At 45.5% G+C, this 24781-nt stretch overlaps 1 protein-coding gene across 1 annotated transcript in view; it reads right to left on the bottom strand.

Moving 5' to 3' along the window:
* LOC142568187 (uncharacterized) overlaps positions 1–17657 on the bottom strand; it is a 150142-nt gene extending 132485 nt beyond the window's left edge. Inside the window, exons 1-2 of the mRNA XM_075678241.1 lie at positions 17429–17657; positions 5529–5641 (exon numbers count right to left, since the gene is read on the bottom strand). Coding sequence (XP_075534356.1) covers positions 5529–5592 — 64 coding nt within the window. The 5' untranslated portion in view covers positions 5593–5641; positions 17429–17657. The remainder of the gene's footprint in view (positions 1–5528; positions 5642–17428) is intronic.
* Between the last annotated feature and the right edge of the window lie 7124 nt (positions 17658–24781).

Raw genomic sequence — 24781 nt, 5'->3', positions numbered from 1 at the left:
AGATGTGCTTATATGTCCTCGGATTTTTTCAGATACTATTCATGCATGATTTACCTTTGAATTCCATATTCTGAATGTCCTTTCATATTGATGTTCTTGCAGATAGCATGTCTTTATTGTTGTTGCCGTTATTATGATCAGCCTATTCTATGTCCCCTGCAGGACGAAGACCTGTCCCTGCGATCTCCAATTAATCCAGTCTTGCTCCAACGGATTCCAACTAGCACCTGCGAATTTCCTGATTTCATCACCCCGCTTAGTTTTCTGCTGTCCCCGACTGCGCTTTCCCTCACTTGGCACCTATTGTGTATGTCTAATGGTCCACCGGTTATAAAGCGTACGCATTGGGTACCTTGCCCAGCTCGAGTTTTTCTTCTAATGTCAATTAGAATAACGGCTATCCCTGTTTGTTCTATGATCTACACCACTCTCTTTCTGGATTTTAACGTTACGCCTAATACTCTTCGTTCCATCACTCTTTGCGCGGTCCTGAACATGTTCACGAGCTTGGTTGTCAACCTCCAAGATTGTGCCCCACATGTTAGCACTGGTAGGGCGCATTCATCGTACACCTTTCTTTTCAGTGATAGGGGTAAGCTTCCAGTCATGGTCTGACAATGTCTGAGGTAAGCACACCAACCTATTAATATTCTTCTGTAGATTTCCTTCGCATGATCATGGTCCCTTGAGAGTAATTGATCTAAGTAAACGAACTCATTCACAGAGTTGACGCTGACTGGCGATTCTGAGCTCTTATACCCTTGCCAGGTTATTGAGGAATAGCTTTGTCTTCTGCATATTAATCTTCAACCCCACTCTTACTCTTTCTCTGTTAGCCCTCTCAATCATTTGTTGCAATCTGTTCCTAGTAATGCGGAATATGACAATGTCGTCTGCAAACCAAAGGTGGCCTAGATATTCGCCTTTGAACCTCACTCCTAGGCCTTCACAGCTTAATAGCTTGAAGACTTGTTCTAAACTTGTAGTGAATGGCAATGGAGGATTCGTCTCGTTGCCTGACCCCTTTCTTTATAAGTATCCTTCTACTTTACTTGCGGAGAATAAAGGTAGTGGTAGCCTTTGTATATGTTTTACAAGATATTGCCGTATGCCTCCTGTACTCCTTGATTACGCAGTGCCTCTATGACCGCTGCTATCTCTACTGAATCAAAGGCTACTCATAATCTCTGAAAGCCATATATAGAGGTTGACTGTACTCTGCACATTTCTCGATTACCTTATTGATGACATGGATGCGTTCCATTGTAGAGTATCCCTTCCTGGTGCCAGCCGGTTGTCTCGGTTGAGGGAAGTCAAGCGTAGCCTTTATTGTATTAGAAATTATCTTGGTGAATATTTATTACAATACTGAAAGTATGATAATGGAGCAATAATTTTTCAATTCTTCAACGTCACCCTTTTTGTGGATAAGCATCGTACTGGCATTCTTCCAGTTCTCTGGAAAAATTGAAGTCGTGTGACATTTTGTATAAACGGCCGCAAGCTTTTCAAGCATAATAATTCCTCCATATTTGAATAAATTGACTGGTCTTCCAATTTTTCCTGCCGATTTCCCCCGGCTCATGCCTTGCAAAGAAGTTCTAATTTCATGGCTAGTCATAGGAGTCTTTGTATCCTGTTCGTTACTGCTAGGAATGGAGGTAGTATGGAGTCTCTCCGTATTATGGATGTCTGCATAGAATTCTTCCGCTGCTTTCACTACATCTCGGAAATTGCTGATGACATTACCCTGCTTATATTTGAATGCATACATCTTGGCTTGTCTTGTGCGAAGTTTTATTTTCACTGATTTCAAGCTGCATTCATTTTTGACTGCTTCCCCAGCCTTTCTCACGTTAAAATTTCGCATGTCCCTTACTTTCTCCTTGGTCGCTCGTTTTGACAGTTACGCGGATTTTATCAGATAACTTGGCTTAGACACCTTCGTTCTTTGTCATTTCTTTATAAGCCCCTTCGTTACTTAGGAGAGCGCACCTAATGGTTGCCTTGGTGCCTTACCGCCCATTTCAATTACTGCTTCTGAAGCCGGCCTAGCTTCGGTTTCATTCATTACCTCTACGTCGTCTTATCCTCTCTTTTCAAACGCTCCATCTTTCTTTGCAAGCATCAGCCGCCTCAAATGGCCTACTTTTACCCTTACTGCGTATTGGTTGGCCTGTTTCTTCTTGACTAGTTTTATTTTTCCTCTCTTCACATTGACGTAAATGCTATACCTCACTAAACTATTATCAATGCACTTTACTCTACCTAAAACTTCTACATCCTGCGCGATGCTGGTATCCGCAGAAAGTAGGCAATCTATTTCATTTCTTATTTCTGTATTCGAGCTTTTCCAGGTCCGCTTTCTGTTGCTACGCTTCCTCAAGAAGGTATTCATTATTCAGCGCTTATTCCTTTCCGCAAGTTCTACCGGTATCTCTCCTCGAGTGTTCCCAGAATCCACGCCGTAATGGATTGTTTACCAGCCTGCTTTTCCCCCACATTTGAATTGAAGTCGCCAAGACTACAGTATACTGACTATGCAACTTTCTGACCGGTAATTTAACATCATCATGAAAGTGTTCTATTTATTATGCATCGTGACTTGTAGCGGGAACGCAGGCTTGACAAACTATTCTAAATCTCCTATTAAAGTTTATTACGACTGCAGCTATGCGTTAATTAATGTTGTAGAATTTGGCAATGTTGTCCGCTATATCCTGATGGATTAGGAAACCTACCCCGTATTGATTCTTATTTTGGAGACCTCTATAGCGGAGGACGCGGCCGTTGGTCAGCACTTTACAACCCTCACCAGCTCTTCTAACCTTACTAAGGCCCATAATGTCCCACACAATGCCTGATAGTTCCAGAAAGAGTCCTACTAAATTATCCTCACTTGATAGGGGTCGCGTATTGTATGTTTCCGGGTCCAGTTTTCAGTGGCGGCCTGTTGGGGTGCAAGATTCTCGGCACTCTCTGCTGCGTTGCAGGTCTGAACGCTGCCTTGGTCAGGTGCTGCGTAGCTGCTGGGGACTGAGGGCCATTAGTTTATTGAAGGAGTAATGAGAGATTTAGTGGCCGAATACTTCACCAGGGAAGCTGTTCGCTGTTCTGGTGAGGAAGTGTTTTTTGTTGAAGCTTAGTGGGGCTGCCTAATTTGGTTGCACCTCTACTATTATAGCCCCACTGGCTCTCAGCATTTTTCGCCGGTGTCAGCTGCCACTCCAAGCCTGGAAATCTGGTCTGCTAGAGTTCGAGCCTACAATCTTTAAATTAGAAGACCGATATTTGAAAAAGGGAAAAAAACGAGGGATTTGAACCTATGACTACAGGAACCTAGATAGCTCGCCCAGTTAAGCCAGCAGGCAGCGATGCCACCTAATGTCGGAGAAGACCAGCCGAGATGATCCTACATGTCTAAAAGCTTTCTTGCATTATCCACCAGAGGCGCCTTTTTTATGGCTAATACGATATTATTTATATATTTCATTGTATCTGGGTGCTTCGAGAAGCACACGAGAAAAGAAATTATTAAAAAGGGCGAAAATATTTACGAATGGTTCTAACATCGTGGTTCTGAGCCGCACGTAAGCAGATGACCTTCAAAGCGGCTAGATGCCTTAGATTTTTCAACAAGTTTGAACAGCTGTTAGGAGAATGAAACGAATAGAATTGAGGAGCGGGCCACGATTGTTTAGTTTTACCTAATAATCTGCGCTGCAACAATTTTTTTGGAAAGCGGATTTCCTTATGTACAACTTACAGTGCTACAATGTTTGTCGGAATATTATCTGTAGTGTGAAAAATATTTTTCCTGAGCCCTATAAAAATTAGGATTATTCGCGTTAAAAATAGAGTTAAGCAGTCGTTAAGTAATGTTTACGCAGATTGTATACGTTGTGATCCCGGGACGGCAATCGTAGCAGTACTCGGCATGAAACCCACACATACTTAGTGCTTGCAGGACAATGACTCTATGCTGATGAATTCATGATTACGTCCGCTTGATGATTTCAAGATGAGGTTAATGTGACAAGAAGAAAGCATGCAACCAACAAATGAAAAGGAAATGACAACAATGAAATGACGCCGATGGAATGACGGGTACTATATCAAGACGAAAGTGTTCTTGTGTTGGTGCTCACGTATGCGCTTGGGTAGATCGATCATTCGCCACCCCGCGTTGCCTCGTTTTGCACTATATCCAGCTTCCTGGCCTGCATCGTATCTGGCACGACAATCTTGCGCAACAGCAGCTGGTACCTGGACATATGCCCAGTGACACGTACCCATTGGAACTAGCTCTTATATGTCTATAAGTCGCAAGGCAGTAGCAAACAGGATCCCAACAGCAGGTTGAAGCCGCAAAAAAAGCGTCACTTTAAAATGTTCGCCAAATAGATTAGCAAGCTGTAACAGTACCAAACGGCACGTCCAGTATATGGCACAGAAAACGCCGAGTACGCACAATGTCAGTCGGGCAGTCATAGAGTCCCAAATTATCTATAACTTCTATAGAGAAACAGTGGTTACAAGTCAGCTGCTTCTGACTATTTTTTTTTCAGGAGACTCGGGTCTCAGACGGTTGTCAAGAACACATTGTCAAAGTGACCTTAGGCAACACTGAGTTACCTTGTAAAAAAACAACCATGTAGGCTGTATTAGGAACGCAGCCGTAGTGGGGTACGTGAAACGTCTTGTGCGTGCACCAAAGGGTTCATGAGCATAGGCTACAAAAAAGACGTAACAAAATACACGTTACATTTATCAACCCCTTAGAAAGCTCACATGCCTAGCTTCTGTTAGAGCAAGTGTGTGTTTTGCGGTGTAATTTCGCAATCGTGTTCACTCTCCATTCGCAATGGGCACGTTTATTTTGCAGAGGGTGTTTGGGCACTAGCGTATAAACTGCCCTGTAGTGCTCGACCCCACCGCACTCACAGATGATTGTGACATGTTCCTGCGCTTGCGCGTCTTATGGAGAATGGTGCGTTCCGCTGTCGCCAGAAGGGGTGGATAACCCTCTGTCTTGCTGCCCGAGTCTCATCTCATCATTTCTGAACTCTGCATCTCGAACGCGGGGCTCCATAGCCTAGCAAGCATGAAATCCCTGCAATAAATTCCACACATCTAAGCTTTATAAATCCTAATGTGCACCATTGTTACTCTGGCACAGTGCTCTCTCTCAAGCTCGATCGCTCCTGCTGGGATGGACAAACGAACGGCCGAGCTACGACTTTCTGAACTCCGCGTGCGCTGCTAAATTCAGCTTCGACTACGTTATCGCGACACGAAAAAGGGCGCATCATCGCTCACGATGCTTGAAGGATCAATTAACAGCTTCTTTCCTCGACACCACGATACCAAAGTAAAGCGCAGGGGTAGTACGGTTGCAAAAAACATAGGCGAATTGATCATGACCTCTCCTCATTAGGTGCGCTTTTAGCAAGCGTATCTGACCGCGTTTTCTTTTTCCTTTTGCCCACGTGATATATATATATGTTTCAAGTAAAAAAATTACTTACCGAAACAAAACGACGGAACACAGCTTGCCATCAAGATAACCAATGCAGCTACAGGCATCCTCATTTTATTGCTGCTACTTTCTGTAGCGATATACACAGTCGAAAGTGTTAGTCTGTAACAGGCATCAGAGAAATCAGGTGTATTCTCTGCTTCTAGAAAAACGTCCCTGAATAAAACACACTTATATATATATATGTATATATATATATATATATATATGTATATATATATATATATATATATATATATATATATATATATATATATATATATATACTAAAATAAATTTTAGTATGTAGAACATATATATATATATATATATATATATATATATATATATATATATATATCTGTTCTACATACTAAAATTTATTTTCCCATAAAAACTGACATCGCAGGGCAAAAGTGTGTCGTCGCCCGATAAATTTACAATACCCAGCTTCTGATGCTACTGCTTCAGCGACATCTGCGCTCTCATGTCGACCGCAATAAGGAATGCGGTTTCCGACTCGACAAGATCATTTTCGTGTTTTCGACGATGAACATTAAAGCAACGATAGCACGAATAATTTAACACTGCATAAATAAAATAACAACACTGCAGGATTAGGACACAAGTCCTGAACACGATCACTGACACGAGTCTTACAATATTTCCTCTTATATTTGCGGACATTTTCAGACATATTCTTTCTAAATAATCGAGGAAAGGTACTTGACGCTGAAGTGAAACAAATCCACCAAAGTTGTTTTTTACCTCAAAAGCCTTGAACACACCAAACCTCGTAAACATCCATCCATATTGGAACAATACGCGCTAGAATCCTAACAGGAATGACGTTTTATCAAAATTTCATACCATTTTGCTCAAATATTGTAGTTCAATCACATATCTGGGACGCTCCTTGGTTTATGATAACTTAGAAAATGAAGGACGCTTTTGTGAATTTTTATGATGGCTTTGCCGAAGGGAAAAAAATAAAATTATTAGGAACGAAAAATCAATAAACTGATCATGCTGCCCGAAGTACTGCAGAGGAGAGGGGTATCGACTCAGAACCGAACTTCAATTTCGTCGCTATTTCCGCATAATGTGCACCTCATTTAGGTTCTCGACAAGATGGTGGTGGTTAACGGGCAATTTTTCCTCGTCATACTCGCAAAGGTAGCGTCACCATCAGCAACTAGGCGTGCATGAGACTGACGACAAAGAACCACAAACATGACATATACACACAAAGGAGGATGCTCCATAAGTTAGGCACTTGGTGAAAAACTACGTCGAGAGCATCAGCGGTGTGACCATGAACAACGGCAACGACACATATTTTATAGTGCAGATCTTAGGCGCCCGCTACTGCGGCGAGCGTCGCTTTTCTCGTATCCTAGCCATCCAGCACAACGTAAGATTAAAGTGCGAGCGTGGAGCGCAGCGGCGGATCAAAGACGGCAATGGCGAAGAGAACAGGAGGAGGAAAGTGGAGTAGGAGGCTGCAGAGGAACGATGAGGCGAAAAACGGAAGAAGGTATGGCGAAAGCGTGAGAAGAAAAGCGTAGCACGGCGCAAGACGGGCTCTGCGCTGACGATACGAGATAACGCCAGAGTAGCGCGCGTTGTCTATTCACCAATGACACCACCAATACCACATATGGAAACAGCGCGGCGTGAGCAGACGTCCATCTGCGGCGACTGCTGTGAGTCGCACTCACACGCCTCCACGTGCTGTCTCTCCTGATCTCCCGATTAGCGAGGCAGTCGAGATACACTTCGCTCCATTTACAACGTACTGTACGAGAAATATTGTCAGCGCTAGCCAATATACCACGAAATGAAAAGACGGATAGAGCCTCGCTTAAATATCGCATTAGGGAGTTCCGCAATCATCGTTGAATGTTTTAGACAGTGGACCACAGGTTTCACAGCTGCCAAGTGGCCTGTATAGCAGCACTGCCCCTATACATGGACACGAACAGTTGAAATTTCGTAGACTGAACTGCGTCAGTTTAGTCGTGAGATCAGTTTTAAAGGAAGCAGAGGTGCGTAATCCCCAGCTGGGAACTTCAAACACTCATCGAGCCTGAAAAGAAAGAAGCCTGCAGCACACAAAAAACGTGATCACCGGTGGCTTAAACATATATTTACACAATACCAGGACTTCAACAAGGGTGAAAAGGGACTCTAACATATAATCTCATTCAGCATGCCACGGTGCCGGGATTAGGAGCAAGTGGGTGTTGACAGAACCAGAAAATATCTCCGTTTTTCCCACCGGGAACCTCATTACACGGGCGACAAAACAGCATTATCATTACGAGGCAGAAAACATGAAAATTAGGGTGAGGCCTCACGATTGACTTAATCAAGTCAAATCAAATACATAAAAGTAGGAATGCCTCTAAATAAAAATTGCCGCCCCTTCCACTCCGCGAAGATGGTCGAACAGCGAACGTGTGTTCGTTACATCGAGTGTTGCACCTTTCAAGTCAAACTTCGCAAGCAGTCTACATTTTGAATATTTTGTTCCAACATTCCTTCACCTCATTTTCGCGGTTGCGTGCTTCGCATAGTGAGAATGCTTTAGAAGTGCTTTTTTTGATGAAGTCCTCCCAGCGTTCTTTTTCTTCTTTGCGCGTGAGGAACGCCCTACGACGACGAGCCCGTTCACGAGCCAACTCTCGCTAACGCTCACCGTAGGCAGTTTCTTCCTGAGGATTACGCGCTGCTCGAGACCTTCCCATAGTTGTAACTGGAATGGAATGTGCGGAATCACTGATACAAATCTCCCTATATTGGTAGCAAGGCCCACCACTGGAGATGCGGGCGCTGCACTTGTTTTGCCGATTGGTTCGATTGCTTTGACGATTGACATCTTTGGGGTTTCTTAATGAGGTTAAACACATGTTCGGCCGTGACGGCGAAAACGACGTCAGTGACAGTTTGCCCGCACTGCGCCACATATGCGCCAACCCGACGAACTGCCGTACTGGTGAAGAAAACTGTCGCAGCCCAAAAACATGACATGGAGAACACCCATACCGAAGACACCTTAATCAAGGTTTTACCGGAACGTAAGACGCAGAAAAGCCTATTCGTGGCCAGCGTGTACAGCCCGCCTCGCGACCAGCTACCGGACTTCGATCACTTTATACGAAAAATCAGGAAATCCACGAATGGACACCAACTCGTCATAGTGGGGGACTACAACGCCTCGCAAACGACATGGGGCTATCATACCACCACAAATAATAGGGCTAGAGTGGACCATGCCACCCAGCAACAGACTCACCCTCTGGAATGATTCTCTCCAGACCACAAGAATTGGAAACTGCGTCTGCAGGGACACAAACCCCGATCTAGCGTTTACTGCGGACGTCCCCTGGGTAGAGTGGAGCCGACTCCAGAAAACCTTAGGTAGCGATCACCATATCCTCCAATTAGATGTAGCACACACCCGTAAACAGACCAAGACCCGAATTGCACGGCTAATCGAATGGAAATCCTTTAACGACAAGATAGACTCCAGAACAAGCATAACTTACATTGACGAGTGGCTCAACAATGTATTAGACACAGCAGAACGTCACTCCAAGATCACACAACTCGATGCCGACACACCCGCTGTCGACGCGCACCTCCTCCATCTCTGGGAGGCAAGAAGTGGCCTCCAGAAGAGATGGAAGCGATAAAAGCTTAACAGAAAGCTAAAAATACGTTTCGCTCTCCTTATCAAGCAGGCTCAAGAATATGCGGACCACCTCGTCAGGCAGAACTGGCACACTTTCCGTGACAAGCTACAGGGGACTATGAGCACGGAGAGGACCTGTCACCTCCTACGCGCACTCCTGGCCAATGAACCCACCAAAACGAAACAGAAGCAACATCTTCACAGTCTTATCCACAACCACGCCGGATGAGAAGAACACTTCCTGCGAGAACTACAAAAGAAACTATGCGGAGACGCACCCTCTACCGCGTCAACTCGCAGAAAAGAATACTCTCGAAAACCAAATCCAGAACTCGACCGACCCTTCACGCAGGCCGAAATCCACGTGCACTATCCAAGCTGACTAGAAATACTAGGCCTGGTAAATACCGAATCATTAACACCTACGCAACCAACCGCAGCAGGCCACCGAGGCTCTCTTGGGATAAAGGAGTGCTGGGAAAAAGGAGAACTGCCTGCTGTGTGGAAACACTCGGACGTCACCATGATCCCCAAGCCCAACAAACCTCTCAGCTTGGAGAACCTACGCCCGATCTCCCTCACCTCGTGCGCGGTAAAGCTTTGCGAACATATGGTGCACGACCGCATCACCCTGCGCCTGGAAGACAACGGTCACCTACCAGACACCATGTTCGGCTTCAAGCAGCACATTCCAATGCAGGATGTACTCTTACAACTAAAATAAGGACTTCTACATCATCTAAACAAACGAAGCAAATACTGCATAGTGGCAATAGACGTCAAGGGAGTCTTTGATAACGCTAGCCACGACGCGATCGTCAACAATCTCGAAGGCACCGGCTGCGGCACTAGGACTAACGCATACCTCAGAAACTTTCTGATGGACCGCATGGCAACAGTCGGAATCCGCAACATCCGCAGTGAAAGCATCCTACTTTCAAACAGAGGCACCCCGCAAGGGTCGGTCATTTCACCGCTACTCTTTAACGTAGCTATGATCAAGCTACCTCCACTCCTCGAGGCCATACCAGATCTGCGTCACGCGATGTATGCTGATGACGTCACGCTCTGCACCAGAGCTACGAACGTTGGAAGGCAAGAAAGAAGCTTACAAGAAGCCGTCGACCCCATCGAAAGCTATCTCCGAAACTGCGGTCTCCGCTGCGTCCCAGAGAAGTCGGAGCACCTGGTCCTGAAAGCAAGAATTAGAGGCCGACCACCCAACTATGAAAAGCCCGACCCCAGCATCACACTCAACGGGACAACAATCCCGAAGGTCGACACCATGCGAATACTTGGACTCCATATCCACAAAGACGGATTGGGAGCTGCCAGCCTACCGAGACTAGAACGCACCCTTTTGCAACTCACGCACCTCGTCAAGAGGATCTCAAGCCATAGAAGCGGGCTCAAGGAGCAAAACACTCTAAAAATACTACAGGCACTGCTCACCAGTCACATCACATACGGCACGCCGTACCTGGCTTTAAAGAACGCTGAAATAGAAAAGCTCAACATCATGATAAGGAAGGCAGTCAAACTCAGCCTGGGACACCCCGCCATGGCCTCTACATCACGTCTCCTTAAGATGGGCGTCCACAACAGGTGGCAAGAGCTCGCCGAAGCGCACAAGAACAGCCTGCTGGAACGACTCAAGGTCACGCCCACAGGAAGATCAGTACTCCGACACCTAAACTACAGTGAGACGTATGTCGCAGACACGGACAAGGAAGAGTGAATACCACCGGACATTCGAGATTGCGTTTCCATCGCACGTGTCCCGCGCAACATTAATTCCATATATCACAAGAGTAGAAGACAAGCTAGAGCCAACGTCATCAAACAAAGTTTCAAGAATGACCCGAATGCCCGCTACACCGCCGCGGCGAAGTATCCTCATCGAAACGCGTACGCTCTCAGCGTCGTAGACTCCCAAGACTCCGAGCTAGCATCGGAAACCATCAAGATAAGCAACCCGGAAACGGCTGAAGAAGCAGCAATCGCTCTTGCCACGACCACTTGCAGAGACGCAGCGGTTATAATCACCGACTCTCAGACCGCCTGCAGAAACTTCTTGAGGCGCCGCATCTCGGCCGATGCACTCAAGATACTAAAAAACCCGAAGCACTGCGCTCCCGTACACCTGCGTAACGTGGGTACCCGGACACGAGGGACTAGAGGGGAATGAATCGGCCCACGCCACCACCCGCGGGCACGTCAGCCGGGTTCCCCTTTTCCCACGCGCTCTCGGACCCGCGACAGAAGAGGCGGAAGCCGTACCCACCAACTCTGCGGCCATATTGCAACATTACAGGCTCGAGCGTCGAGTGTACGCTCCGCCGCACCCTAAACTCGACAGAGAAGGAAGCCTGATCCTTAGACGCCTGCAAAGTAATACGTACACGCACGGAACGTTAATGTATCCCCTCTACCCGACGCTCCATGGCAGCTTTTGCCTAGTCTGCAACGTACCCGACACTCCGGCACACTTGCTCCTGGAATGCCCGTGGCAGGAAGGCAGCGAAATGCAACCAGAAACGCACGCAAAACGAACAATAGAAGCAAGCCACCTATTCGAAACGTGGGAGGCCAAGCTAACTCTCGGGGACCTGGAAGACCAACGACAACTCGTCTCCAGGGCCAAGAGGGCAGTCGAAGCCAGAGGGTTCCTCGACAAAGCAGCCTTCCCAACTTACGGTGATACCCGGCCTCGCTTGGGACACTGTTTCGTATAATAAACGTTTCTTTCTCTCTCTTCAAAATGAAATCTTTCCGTCACGTAAGACAATGAATGGCTCATACGCCTTTGAGCGATGGTTCATATCCCCTTAAACACGGCCGAACGATTACCATTACGACAACCGAAGTAAAATTCTACGCTGGAATAATGAGCGGCAACGGAGCCAGCTGTGGAAAAATACGACGACGACGAAAGCGGGGGCAGTGGCACGAGCGTGTTCGAGCGGTCGCATCGAGGAGCGCGAACGAGCGAGCTATGAAGAACACGATGGCACTCGAACCACTGCTGATTATGATTGTTTTAGCGAAGTCCGACGACGAGGGCACAGGGTCCGCATAAACAACTTCGCTGTAAAATGGTTTTACCATGGGCCTTGGCCTTTAAGAGTTACCAACATACAGTTACATAATTTAGACATTGAAAATAAAAGAAAACATAGTTGACTTTGTTATAGGTACTCTGAGAATGCTAAATTTTGTGTGTGTATTTGTAATTGCACAACAAGCATATGTATACCATGCAGAAAGGGAGTTGTTCCCATCACAAATAAGGTAAACTACAAAACTACTTATCTAAACTACACTTTGTTTAATACATCAAAGCATTCATAATTGTAGTTCAAATAGCTAAAATAACAAAATTTTCAAATTTTCTTAAAGTTGTGCATTTATGAACCCGAAAGCGCTGGCTTTTTCACCAATTCTCTCTTAGGACAAGTGAAATTTTTTGAAGAAATATAGCATAATGCAGAAGCCGAAGACGTAGCAATCGTCCTGGTGCGCTCGAATCCGGACTTCAACACCGTCCTGAGCGACTCCCAGTCGGTGGCGAGAAACATTGGCAAAGGACGCATTTCGCCCAATTCCAACAACATGCTTAGCACAAGACGCATCCTCAAATACCACCCTAGTCTAAAGGAATGGTTCCCCGCGTACGTAAACGCGGTCGACCAGGCAACCCCGTACCTCAACGAGGTAGCCCACCGCAGAGTGCGAGAGCTGACAGACTTCGCCCGGCCAACCTCTCGGGAAGACCCCCGAGCCAAACGAGACAGACTGACCAGATACAAAGACATCACAAAGATATGCGAATAAGCCAGAAGAATATTCTCACCACAACACCAAGAGCTAAACAGGACACAAGCAGTGGCCCTAGGCCAACCACGAACACCTTCCCGAACCAATTTCCCCTCAAACGCATATTTCCAGAAGTACATAAAGAAGACACATATAAGATATGTAAACAGGACGCAGGTACACGCAAACACATACTGCGCGAATGTAACGCCCAATGCAAAAACGAGTCAATCTCCGGGGCCTCGTCGCTGAAGTGCGCCGCCACACTGCGCAGCTCCGCCCTCGGCGCCCAACTCTTGGCCGTTCCGCAGGCCCTCGAAGCGGCGCTGAGATTAGATCTCGACGTCCCGTCGTGGGGGACCTGAGCCTGGGTCCCCAAAAACCGGTCGTACAGTTTAATAAATTTATTACCAACCAATGCAGAACCGGGATGGGGGTGTCCCTTGTTAGTAGGTGCGGCTGCTGCAGTGCATGAGTTCACTGCCAAAGCAATCACTTATATATGCTGCCTATATTTTTTTTCATTACCTCAAAGGTAAACCGTCGGGAACGTATGAATAAAATTTGGCGAATCGACTCGCCATAAAAACTCAGAATACCAGGTGCCTCAATACTGCTTTGGAGAGATTTTTTCGTCGATCAACTCAGGAAGTCGAAATATTATAAGCACAAACCATTCTCGTGTATAATTTTATTCAACGCTATGACTTCAACCGGCAGCAGTGTGCTGCTCTACACAATGAGCGTCAAATGCATGTAAAGCGGAGACGGAAAACATAATGAAATTAAAGATGCAGTTCATTGTAGTACGATGAGCTAAAGGAGAAGAAGGTGCAAGCAGGAGCCGACGTTTGGACAAGTGGACGTCTTTTTGAAGTCCTTGAAATTAATATCTACCTCCGCCTTCGCCGTGTTTTCCCCACAGCTCACTGTAATTACTTGAGGTTTAAAATCAATAACCAGGTGTTTCTGCATTAGTAGCTCGTTTATTATGGAAGCGAAAGATGCCATAATTTATGAATAGGCCGCCAAGTTTAATTTATTGGGCTTTGTGGATTGCTGCCGTACTCAAAACGTAATCTTGCGCATTTCTGCCATTACCATTAAAGCAAAATTACCACAGAGGGTATTGCACCATTCCACATTCTAGCTTCAGCGATGCTAATAGCGCAATACAAGGCGTTATTCCAACGGCGTGTAGTATAGTTATAATGAATGTTACTGGATATGCAAATATATGACGCAAGTTGCCGAAAGATTAGTTAACTTTAAAATGTTGCTTGCGTCGACAATTGCTCTATTTCGTTGATTTTTATCACCACCTCTTAGTTACTGGCGAACTTTACCCTCTACCTTAAGCAACTTAGTAAAAAATAAAATAGGAAAATAGTGAGCAGGTTTTAACGAACAATAAGGACGTAGCTGCGCAATTTCTGGCTGCTGATAGGGTCTTCTTGAACATTGTGGGAAGTACTGATCTGGGTACCCTTATGAATCCTCGCCGGAGCAAATCGCATTCAGTCAAACGCTGCTTTGTTTAGAAATCAGTGAATGACCGTGGTCAGTAGCTAGTGATAGTGCGGCGTTTCCAGTTATGCGTCTCCAACCTTATCAACACATGAAAACACCTAACTCGGTCAATGTAGGTGGGCCACTTCCTGGTGAAGCAGTGGTACAGTATATTTTTTTTTGTTACTTGGAAACGTTAGGCGAAACCACGCGTGCAACTTCGGTGAATTTTGTCGCCCTCTAAAAGTGAAATTATAGTTTGAACGTCGCTACGGAGCGCAGTGTAGCCCTAGGTTAACCTTGGCACGAAGGGCAGTAGACACTGGGAGCATTCATTTGCTGATGACTTATTGTAAATGAGTTGCACTAAATGCAATTTCAACTGAATAGGGACAACGAGATTGCATCAGTGTATCAAGTGCCACTGGCTTATATTTTTGACCCGTTTCGCTGCATGCCACATTGTCAGCAACTGCACTCCGATGGAGATTTATATATATATATGTCCACGTAAAAGTCGAACTAGAGTGAACTCAAAACTGTCACATAATATCCTAGACGTCACCTAGAAAAATAACGATATTGGGCAAATATATAGCATTCTGCGTATTGTCAAGTTTTCTTGCAAATCCATGTGAATTAACAAGTCATTCAGCAAACAGATATGCCGCACAACATGCGGGGTCTAGAGAACAGTAATTAATACGGTGTCGAAAACAACTTAGTGAAACCAAGAACGTTGAACTAGAGCGCGCAAGAGCCTCTACTTAGCTCTTTTGTTTGCGCTGGACCCACTTATTTGCATGCAGTGTACAAGCAACGTCAGTATGAAGGTATGCATTTGGTAGAAGGTAAAACAAGGCTGCCAGATTCGAGACTCTCGCTATGAACGAACGAGAAGTGATAAAGAAGGCTCAAGTTTTATTACTCATGACCACATAACGCCAGCATGCAATGCAGCCAGGGAAAGCATGAGTAATTAGAAGGCGCTGAAATCGAAATGCAGAAACTAATGAGGAAAAGCAGATTCTTGGTGCAGTTAGGTACCACACGAGGGTTCATTACCAACAGGCCTGTTCTCCTAAGTTCAGGTTCTACGTGACGCCGTCATTAAAACAAGGATATTCCACATGTGCCCTCCAAGGCACTGAGTGACCCTGGCTAACACTCGCAGGGGTGCATCAAGTACACATTAATGCCCAGTATACTGAATGGATTGATGGCCATCGTGGTAGCACGATTGGTTGTGCAAGGGACGAGTAATGCGGTGGTCGTGGACTCGTCTCCCAGAGACGACAAGTTGTATTTTCGTTCACTTCCATTTTCAGTTTTCCTTAATATTGTCCACATTTCAATTTCAAAGAAAGCAACAAGAACATCTGGATGCATAAGATTTATATCACGCAATGAAGCCAAGTTCGCCAACTTCTGCGCTGTCAACTACAGCTTCGGGCGACAGGTGCGAAAAAGTGCGTGAAAAGTGATGTGTGGCATGCCTTATGCACACCTTGGGGCACTCATATTAAAGGGGATAGAAGAAAAAACATTTTTGATAGTTTGGCATCAGTGGGTCAAGTGGGATCTCATTGGACTCTGCGGGGGACATGCAGAATAGAAGAATGCGGAAGAACTATGCAGAATAGAGGAGAAGCTGTGATCGCGTGAGAAAAAAGAGCCTCTTTTCTTAAAGCACGCACAAACCGAGGGAAGATAACGAGACCAGCAAGAGGAAACAGGAAAAGGAAACAGGAGTAAAGAGTGAACAACGCCATTAGGAGATTTTGAAAACATAACATCAGCAAAGCGGAGCTTTGTGCAAGACAACAATGATGTTGGAAAGAGCGCCGCTGAAATTGAGCCGAGCCCGCATCGAAGGGCTGATTTATTGGTGTTTTAGAGAGCAGCCCTTTGGCGCCCGTTTCTGCCGCGAGCGTTTGCGGTGTCGGCCGAACAAGCGAGTCAACGAGCACAGCGCAAGATGAAAGAGCGAACGCGGACCAGGATATGAGAGATGCGAGCCGCAAACGGCGGGGACCAATGAGAGCAGCCTTTTCAGTCACGTGCGCACGAAAAACTGGTGTCATGTGGACCCGCCCAACTGCTCGATGTGTACTCGCAAATTGTTTAAGCCAGACCACTCGTTTCTTACTATCGTCTGCTCGCGCCAGCTCTCACTAGCGTTTGTTTGGTTTGCAAAACAATCGCAAACTATTGTCACAGTTTGCGATGGAATTTTAATCTTATTGCATGCACGACGCGAATTGCCTGGTACTTTCTGAAAGCCACGCGGCAACAGTGATTACACAGGGACCTTCGAGGACTCATGAATAAAAGCCGATGTGCTTCACCCGTAGATCATGTTTTTGACGATCGTGCACTCTCCTACATGTCTCTCTCAAATTCTTTGTCTCCAATGTATCGCGAAATGAAAACACGTATAGAGCTGCAATGAAAGCTTGCGTTAGGAAGTATCGTTACTGTCGGTGAATTTTTTTCTACGTTCATTTTGAATACTATTTATTTCTACACGTTACCACTCTAAGTCATTTTGTGTTGTGGGTATGGGTTTCTAATAGCAAATGCATGCCTCTTGACCTAATAAAAGGTGATTTAAAATTGCAGCCACTTAGGCACAAATGACAGTTAAGCGAAGCACGCAAAAGCCGACCAAATTTATGTTCTCAAACGCTTCCTCACGCATCCAACTTGTAGTTTAAAGGTCAAATAAGACGAACAGACGCAGGAGTACTGGTAGCCATATTTTCACATTGCGCCACAATGCATCCTTGTCCATCTGCGTCATTTCTGCGCTGCACAATGCCTCTATCTAGTCTAATGGGCCTACTATGCAGCCATTTGAGTGCGCGAAGACAAAGATAGAAACATACCGTTTTACAAGTTTTCAAAGCTGTTATCATTAATAATTCCACCTGAAATATATATCTTGTCAGAAATTATTTTTGAGGAAGTCAAGCACTCAGCCAAAGAATAGGTTCTGTGTCAAGTCAGCGAAGTTGAAAAATACTATAACGCCTCTCAAGCAAGATTTGCTCCCTGCATATATTGTAATAGTAACTGACGAGAATAGGTAATTCTTACTCAATGTCTTCACGCTTGCCTGCGCTAAGCACTGGGTTTAAAAAATGTCTGGCGCTTGAGGTGTTTTTATTACAGTAATTTTCCTGACATTCAAGCCATCGCAAATAACGGCCCCTCCACGGTTGTAAGAGCAGCCCGGTCGTTTGTGAAACGACTACTAAAAAGCACATAGGACAGAACCAATTCTAGATGGAAAGAGCATAATGACTTTTAACGAAGACGTTGACTGACCGATTGGTCCGAACTTTAGAGTGAAATATCTCTCACTGATGCTGACAGGTGGCATTCGTGAAAGCATGCAGAAAGACGGCTACAGTTTGTAGCGACCTGACGAAGATGTAAACAGAAGAGGGAACGGAAAAGGTGACAATAAAAAGTGTGTAATGGTGAAGTCCGCGATATTTGTCCTGTTTTGTCAGGTCCACTGTCACTACATATTTTGGCCCAGCCGACAATATAGACCGTGATGTGCAATTTATTGCTGAAGGCCCGTGGCACTTGGTTTTCAAGAAATGACAGGTCGAAGACGAATATGCCCTCGACTTTCCCGAGCACAAGACCACAGCTGAACTTGTAGGCACTTTCTTGGCTAAATCCTCCATGTCGCCCAAGGAACCCCTCGACAAATAATGAGCTTAAGTAAATCTACCAACACCCTTATTTGGTGAGCTAGTGCTGATGCGTCTTTAGACATGCCTTAGCACTACGACATCTGCATATGACGGGCGGTGAGACATTCTGCAGTCATTTGAGATACAGCAACAGCAATTGTTGCAGCAAAACAAGCTAAGTTAAACGTTAATGTCAGTAGTGAACCTTTGTGAGACCACTGATGCGACCGCTGATATTCGATGGCTGTTCTGACAGTCGAGAAAGTTGAATTGGCGTCTATGAGCAGGCTGCAGAATATAATGAATGAAAGTCTGACAGAGACCGTATACTTAACATATGATCATTTCTTCCTCGACTAGCAAGAAAATTACACGTGTATCGGCTGCTGCATTGCAAATACGAATATTGGTCTAAAAGGAAAGTAAGCTTTATAACAACCTTTCAAAAAAATAGGTACAGCAATGTGACCAGGCTTTTCACTAGCAGTTCAAGTCTAATACTCCGACAGTGTATTTACTTTAAAACCGACGCCTCCTTTGCATTGCTAACTCGCAGCTTCCGGTAAAATCCATGGGAACGTTAATTACCTACGGCGTATACCAAAGAAACTGTGGTGGCTGGTCCAATTTACAGCTCCCGAAACGCTTTAAGCAATGTTAGAGCTCATGCTAGCTTTTTCGCACTACTGAATGGTGAGAACCAACAAACGCCGTCAAAATACTCACGAGATATGAATTTGCACCTTTCGCACAACTTACCAGTGCTTTTTCTAGGAGATGCAGGAGAAAACTTCCATACTTGGTTCGAACGTTTAAGGACCCATTAACGCCACATGTGGTGAAGCACTTGTCAAGGGCGAGCAAACAGAAACAATAGATATCGAAAGTGCGCTTATATCGACTATGGAGACTGTCTTCCTGAGGTCGTCGAGTCTAATGTGTATTCATCTAGAAGTGAACGGTCAACCTATGCGAGCTCCTCTGAACTGTGGTGCTTCGGTGTGGATCTTTGAGAAAAGCAAAGCAAAACAGGAACCTACGTCCCTCGGCAACCAAATACTAGTACGGGGCTATGACAGCAAGGAAAATGAACATTGTTAATTGGTAGCTGTTAAGCGGAAATATTATGTACAGGCTGCAGAAGTGCTAGCTTTGGCTATTCACAACCTGGAATACGATTTTCTCCTCTCCCATCCGGGCAATAAAGTAATGATACTGCGTATTCACTAAGATGACACTGTGTCCGTGTACCCTGGCATGTATAAAACGAATGCAGAACCGAGCTCGAAACAACTGCGAGTATCAAGAACAAGGACGACATTCCCCAAGCCTATCCAGGATTGGTCTGCTTGGGAGGATACTCCCCAGTCAAAGCCAAGTTTCAAATCCCATTCAAGTTAAAGGACACAAGTGTGGTACGAAAGAAGTCATACAGTCTATCGCGGGAAAAGAAGGCATGGCTCAATGAATAACTCGAATAGATGCTGGATGCCGAAATCAATGATCCGTCCGTGTGCGTGTTCGCGTTTGAATAACCGCTAACAATAGCTCGTAAAGAAGTTCGTAGCCTGCAGATATCTGTGGACCATAGCATAATTAAACGTCCAAAGAATCTTGATAAATTTTACAATGCCCAATGTAGTATTATGGATGAAAATGATGGCTGTGCCTGTTTTTATAGGATCAATCTTTTGCAAAGGACTTTCGCGAATGCCACTTCAAGAAGAGCCAAAAAGCACACTGCTTGCATTAGCCCTTTTTGTACTTATGAACAACATGGCCTGCAGCTTGGCTGGAACAATTCGCCAAGCTGGTTCCAAAGCATCATGAACTATCCTTTACATTGGCCTTTTTAATATTTTTTTTTACATGGACGACATTATTGTATACTTCAATAATGACCATTTATAGGGGAATATCTGGAACATGTGGCCACAGCTCTCTGAGAAGCGGCTCTGAAAATCACCTTTAAAAAGAGCGAATTATTCAAGAACAGAGTGAATTTGCCGTGTAGAGTACTGGGGAGGTATTCTGTAAGAGTCCAACTAGAGAGCGTAAACATTTATTTCAAATGAACAAGATTTGAGTCCGGCGTCTTTTTAGTGGGTCTGGGCACCCGCCGCGGACGCGGTTCCGAGACCTTGTCTCGAAGCGGCTTCCTCGGCTCGCTGGACGGCCCAGAGTTGTGTTGTCAGGTCAGAGCTGAGCAGTGCGATCATCCAGCGTGACTGGAGGCTGGCGGTGGAAGAGACGGAGGGGTTGGCACTGCCCGACTTGTTAGTTAGGTCCCGACACTCCCATAACATGTGATTTAGTGTGGCAACCTCGCCACACGATGTGCATCTGTTTGTAGTGTACATGTCTGGATACATGGCGTGCATGAGTCTGGGGTTTCTGTAAGAGTCTGTTTGTAATTGTCTGAAGTGTACTGCTTGCGTCCTGTCTAACCTAGCGTGAGGGAATGGGTATATGCGTCTTTGTAATTGGTAGTGTGCCGTGATGTCGTGAAAACTGGTCATACGATCCTCCCATGCCCAGGCGTTTGCAGTACCCCGCGGGGGCTCTTCCTCTGATGCTGCTCGGTGAGTCAGGCCTCGAGCAACGCCGTGAGCCGCTTCGTTGGGGGTGTTCATTCCAGTGTGTGCCGGGATCCATAGCAAATGCCTTCGGTTATCAACGTCGGCCTCTCCCTGGTGTATGGGATGTCGCTGGAGTATCTGATACGCCTCTTGCGAGATGAGCCCATTTGCAAAATTGCGAATTGCCGTTTTCGAGTCGCAGATCACGTAAGTAGCTGTGGTTTGTGTGAGGGCCAGTCCTATGGCCGCTTCCTCTGCCGCTTCGGCATGTGCCGTGTTCACGGTGACGCTCGTGATGTGGGCTGGGCTGCATGTCTGCCGCAACCAGGCGTTCCCGACAATCAGCACTTCAGCAGCAGACGAAACAGACATGTCCACTATGTGGACTCTTACAGTGTAGCTCCCATGGAGGGAACAACAAAAAAACAAAAAACAAAGTAATAATCAGTCACACGTATCGCAAAGCTAGTGAAATCGTATGACATCCATTCACTACGAGTGTTTCTACGTTTGACCGGCCACTTAAGAGCCATTATAAAAGAATATGCTTGAAAAACATGGTGTTAGACAAAGATGAGGAAAAGGGACGTGCACTTCTGCTAGACGGAGGATTGTGAGGTGGCTTTTCAGACATCTAGTACACGTGATCTCCACTGATATTATCCTCTGCCTTCCCGCCTTTACACTTCCTTTCGAAATTAGCATTTATGCTTCCCATTATGAGCAGGGGCAATTATCTACCAGCGAGACTGCAGCCGAGCAAAAAATCAACAACTCCGTCTAATCGGCTATGAGTGTTGGATAAGCTGGATAAACGAACTTCAGCAGTGTGATTTCGAAGTCAATCAACGTCCCGGTGCTTAAATAAAAGATACTGATGCCCTATTCAGGTTGGAAGTCAAACAAGAGGAAGTTCATCAAGAAACAATAAGCGTTGCCAAAGTATGGGAGGAAACTGAAGTTTTGCAGCCCACTTAGAAGGGAAGGATTTCAGTACCTCCAACGTTAATCCCCACAATGTTTAGGTTGTAGCGTAAGAGCTTTGTAGGACATACATGATGCTTACAAGAAGATTACGTGGATAAAATGAAAGAAGACACTAACAGATTCGTATGATCATGCATGTATGCCAAATTAATAAAGCTATATTTAAGTAACTTAGTCAGTATATGACCTTGCCTAGCTACTCAAAAACGCCATTTGAAGCAGAGCACATGCGCTTTCCTGAGCTCTGGAAAATGGCCGAATATCGAAAGAAAACCCAAGCTTTCCTTTTATGTGTACACCAGAGTACTGAATGGTGGCTGCGAAACCGGGACAACAACATTGTAACAGCGTTATTGCTGTTATCAGCCGAAAAAAATATTTCATAATGTGGAATCACCTCGGGTTCATTCACGTGCATATAAATCAAAATAAATGGGTGGCCATGGCCCACCTTCAGGGTTTAGGTATAGGCAAATAGTGGCTTCACCAACGTTTGTACGAGTCTCCGGGGCAGCAACTTCTACAAATAAAGTCTTAAAGTTTCTTGCTGGAGATGCGAAATGTCATTCCCTGCACTATATACGAAGTACAAGAAAATTAAAGGCAGTGCAATCATTTGTACTAAGTGTAAGGCCTACTTAACAAAACGCCAGCAGCACGTGCACAATAAATAAAATCGAACCCTTAGGAGTGTTTCCTCTTCTACATTACGCAACCCCTTACCACCATGGAGAAGTGTATTTTAATGATTTAACACAGCCAAAATAATGGTTGGGCTGGACTTACATTCTTTCTACCAAAGTTGTTTTGGGGGAATTGCACCCGATGTTCTACTTCTCACAACGATGTCTGCTATGGCCTCAATACCATAGTCGATTCGCTGTCCGCTATTTGTGCCAATCTCTATTGCAGCAAGATCAAAGTGCTTTGTCACTGGATTATGAATTAGGTGAAAAAAAGACTGCGCTGTGCGCCTCAACAATGAACAATCCGGTCACAAAGACTATTCGTCATAAATATACCTCTAGGCCACTCCACCTTTTCTTTGTTTCTTTTACCCGCATCCATATTGCCGATATCACAGAAAAGAAGAATAATGTGCCTTGGCACCGCTATGCAGCTAGCTTCTGTGGCAGGTACAGGGCAGGCTCGGTCCACCCCGCCTGTACCCATACAAGTCTTAGACGTGTCTAGGGAAAGGGAATCCTGGAGGTTAAGTCGCGTCCACGTGTTCGGATCTTTAAGGGCCCCCGGCGATGGCACCACACCTCTTTGGCGTCTGCTTTGCATATGCGGTGCCTCCAGAATGACCCACTAGGAACAAATTGGCAGTCGCATTTTCCAGTCCTCTTCTTGAAACTTCGTCTTCCTCTCTCACTTGCAATCCTTTATGTATTCTCTTCACTATACATATGCATATATGACAGAACAATTTCCTCGATTTCCCAATCGTCCGCAGAAAAGTGGGCTCACTGATGAAGTTTTCCTGTTGTTAAGCACGCAAAACAAATGACTTTCCGAGATTCCTTGTAATCGACAGTGTCAACACAGAAAAAGCAGCTAGAATGATTCCCCTAATCTCGTAGCAAAATGCCTCTCAGATTCTCTAGCGCGAGGGTACAAAGCCACGAAAAAAGTCAAGGGTGACATTCTGTTCAAGCAACGTGAGAATAAGCAGTAATAAAATCTTTGTAGTCAAGTGCGCGACGAAAACTCATCTGGCGAAGAAACATATTGGTGCCAAAAAACGTGCACTCGCCAAGAATAAAATAGAAAATAAAGAACAGACGTTTCGGACCCCATACGGGTTCTTTGATCACAATGAAGATGTAAGCATGGGCGCGCGGCTATTCAAGAGTGAGGTGGCGCAGCGTTCGGGTGCATATCTCGGGGATTATCCAACTTCCTGATTATCGTGTGCGTAGTTGATTGGATATGAAATGATTCTAAAAGCAAACGGGAGATAAGTGTTTCTCTTTTTCGATGATGGTCGCCGAGTCCCTGTCAGTGATGCGTCTGGTTAGATCGTGATTTTCCGCCAGGGCGTTCGCGGCTGTGTGGCCCTTGGTGACGTCATTCATGTGTTGTTCCAAGCGTCGTCTAAAATTTCCGCTCTCGCCGATGTACGACAGGTCACATTCCTTGCATGGTAAGTTGCATATGACTCTCGGGTAGTCCGTGTGTAGCAAAGGGTCTTTTGCGTAACCAGCTGTTGTCGAAGTTGGCGGGAAGGCACGTAGGCGATTTGAACACCGCAGTAGTGCAAGGGCTTCGCTTGTTCCCACTGTGTAGGGTACCGCCACGCGCTTCACTGTTTCTTACACCGTTTCACGGCGGGGCTTCGCTGATTTGTGCTTCTGCGTCCTGAGCAGTTTGAGAGGGTAAGCATTGTTCAACAGGTCCTTTTTCACAACCTGTAGCTCTTGCCTGCGTTTCGTGGGCCCGGAGCAGACACGAAATGCCCGAGAGAAGACTACTGTTGTGACAGATCGATTTTGCCCAATTGGGTGCGCCGAGTCGAAGCTCAGGTACTTTTCCGTGTGCGTTGGATTTCTGTGCACAATATTCCTCAAGCCGCTTGAAGTCCTCTCTTCAAGGACATCCAGGAAGGGAATTCGCCCATTGTTTTCCCTTTCAGTCATGAAATGTATACTCGGCTTGAAGGAATTTAGGTGCTCGAAGAAATGTGTTGCGTACCGGCGAGGGATGATGCAAAAGCAGTCGTCTGTGTATCTTATAAATAACTTTGATCGCATCCCGACTCAAGATAAGGCGGCACTTTCCAGATCTTCTAGAGCAATGTTAGTGCAAACGACGGACACAGAGGCTCCCATCGCTGCGCTGAATGTTTGATTCTAAAACCTTTCCAATATACTGTCACTTGGGGGTTTCTCGGTGACTGTAACCAAACACCGCACGATGAGCACGGTTTGCGGTGTGATTTCGGAAGACGACGATATCGAAC

This window comes from Dermacentor variabilis, unplaced genomic scaffold, assembly GCF_050947875.1.
Source record: "Dermacentor variabilis isolate Ectoservices unplaced genomic scaffold, ASM5094787v1 scaffold_17, whole genome shotgun sequence".
NCBI lineage: Eukaryota > Metazoa > Arthropoda > Arachnida > Ixodida > Ixodidae > Dermacentor > Dermacentor variabilis.
The sequence above is the reverse complement of the archived record's forward strand: the minus strand, read 5'-3'. Positions and strand labels throughout refer to the sequence as shown.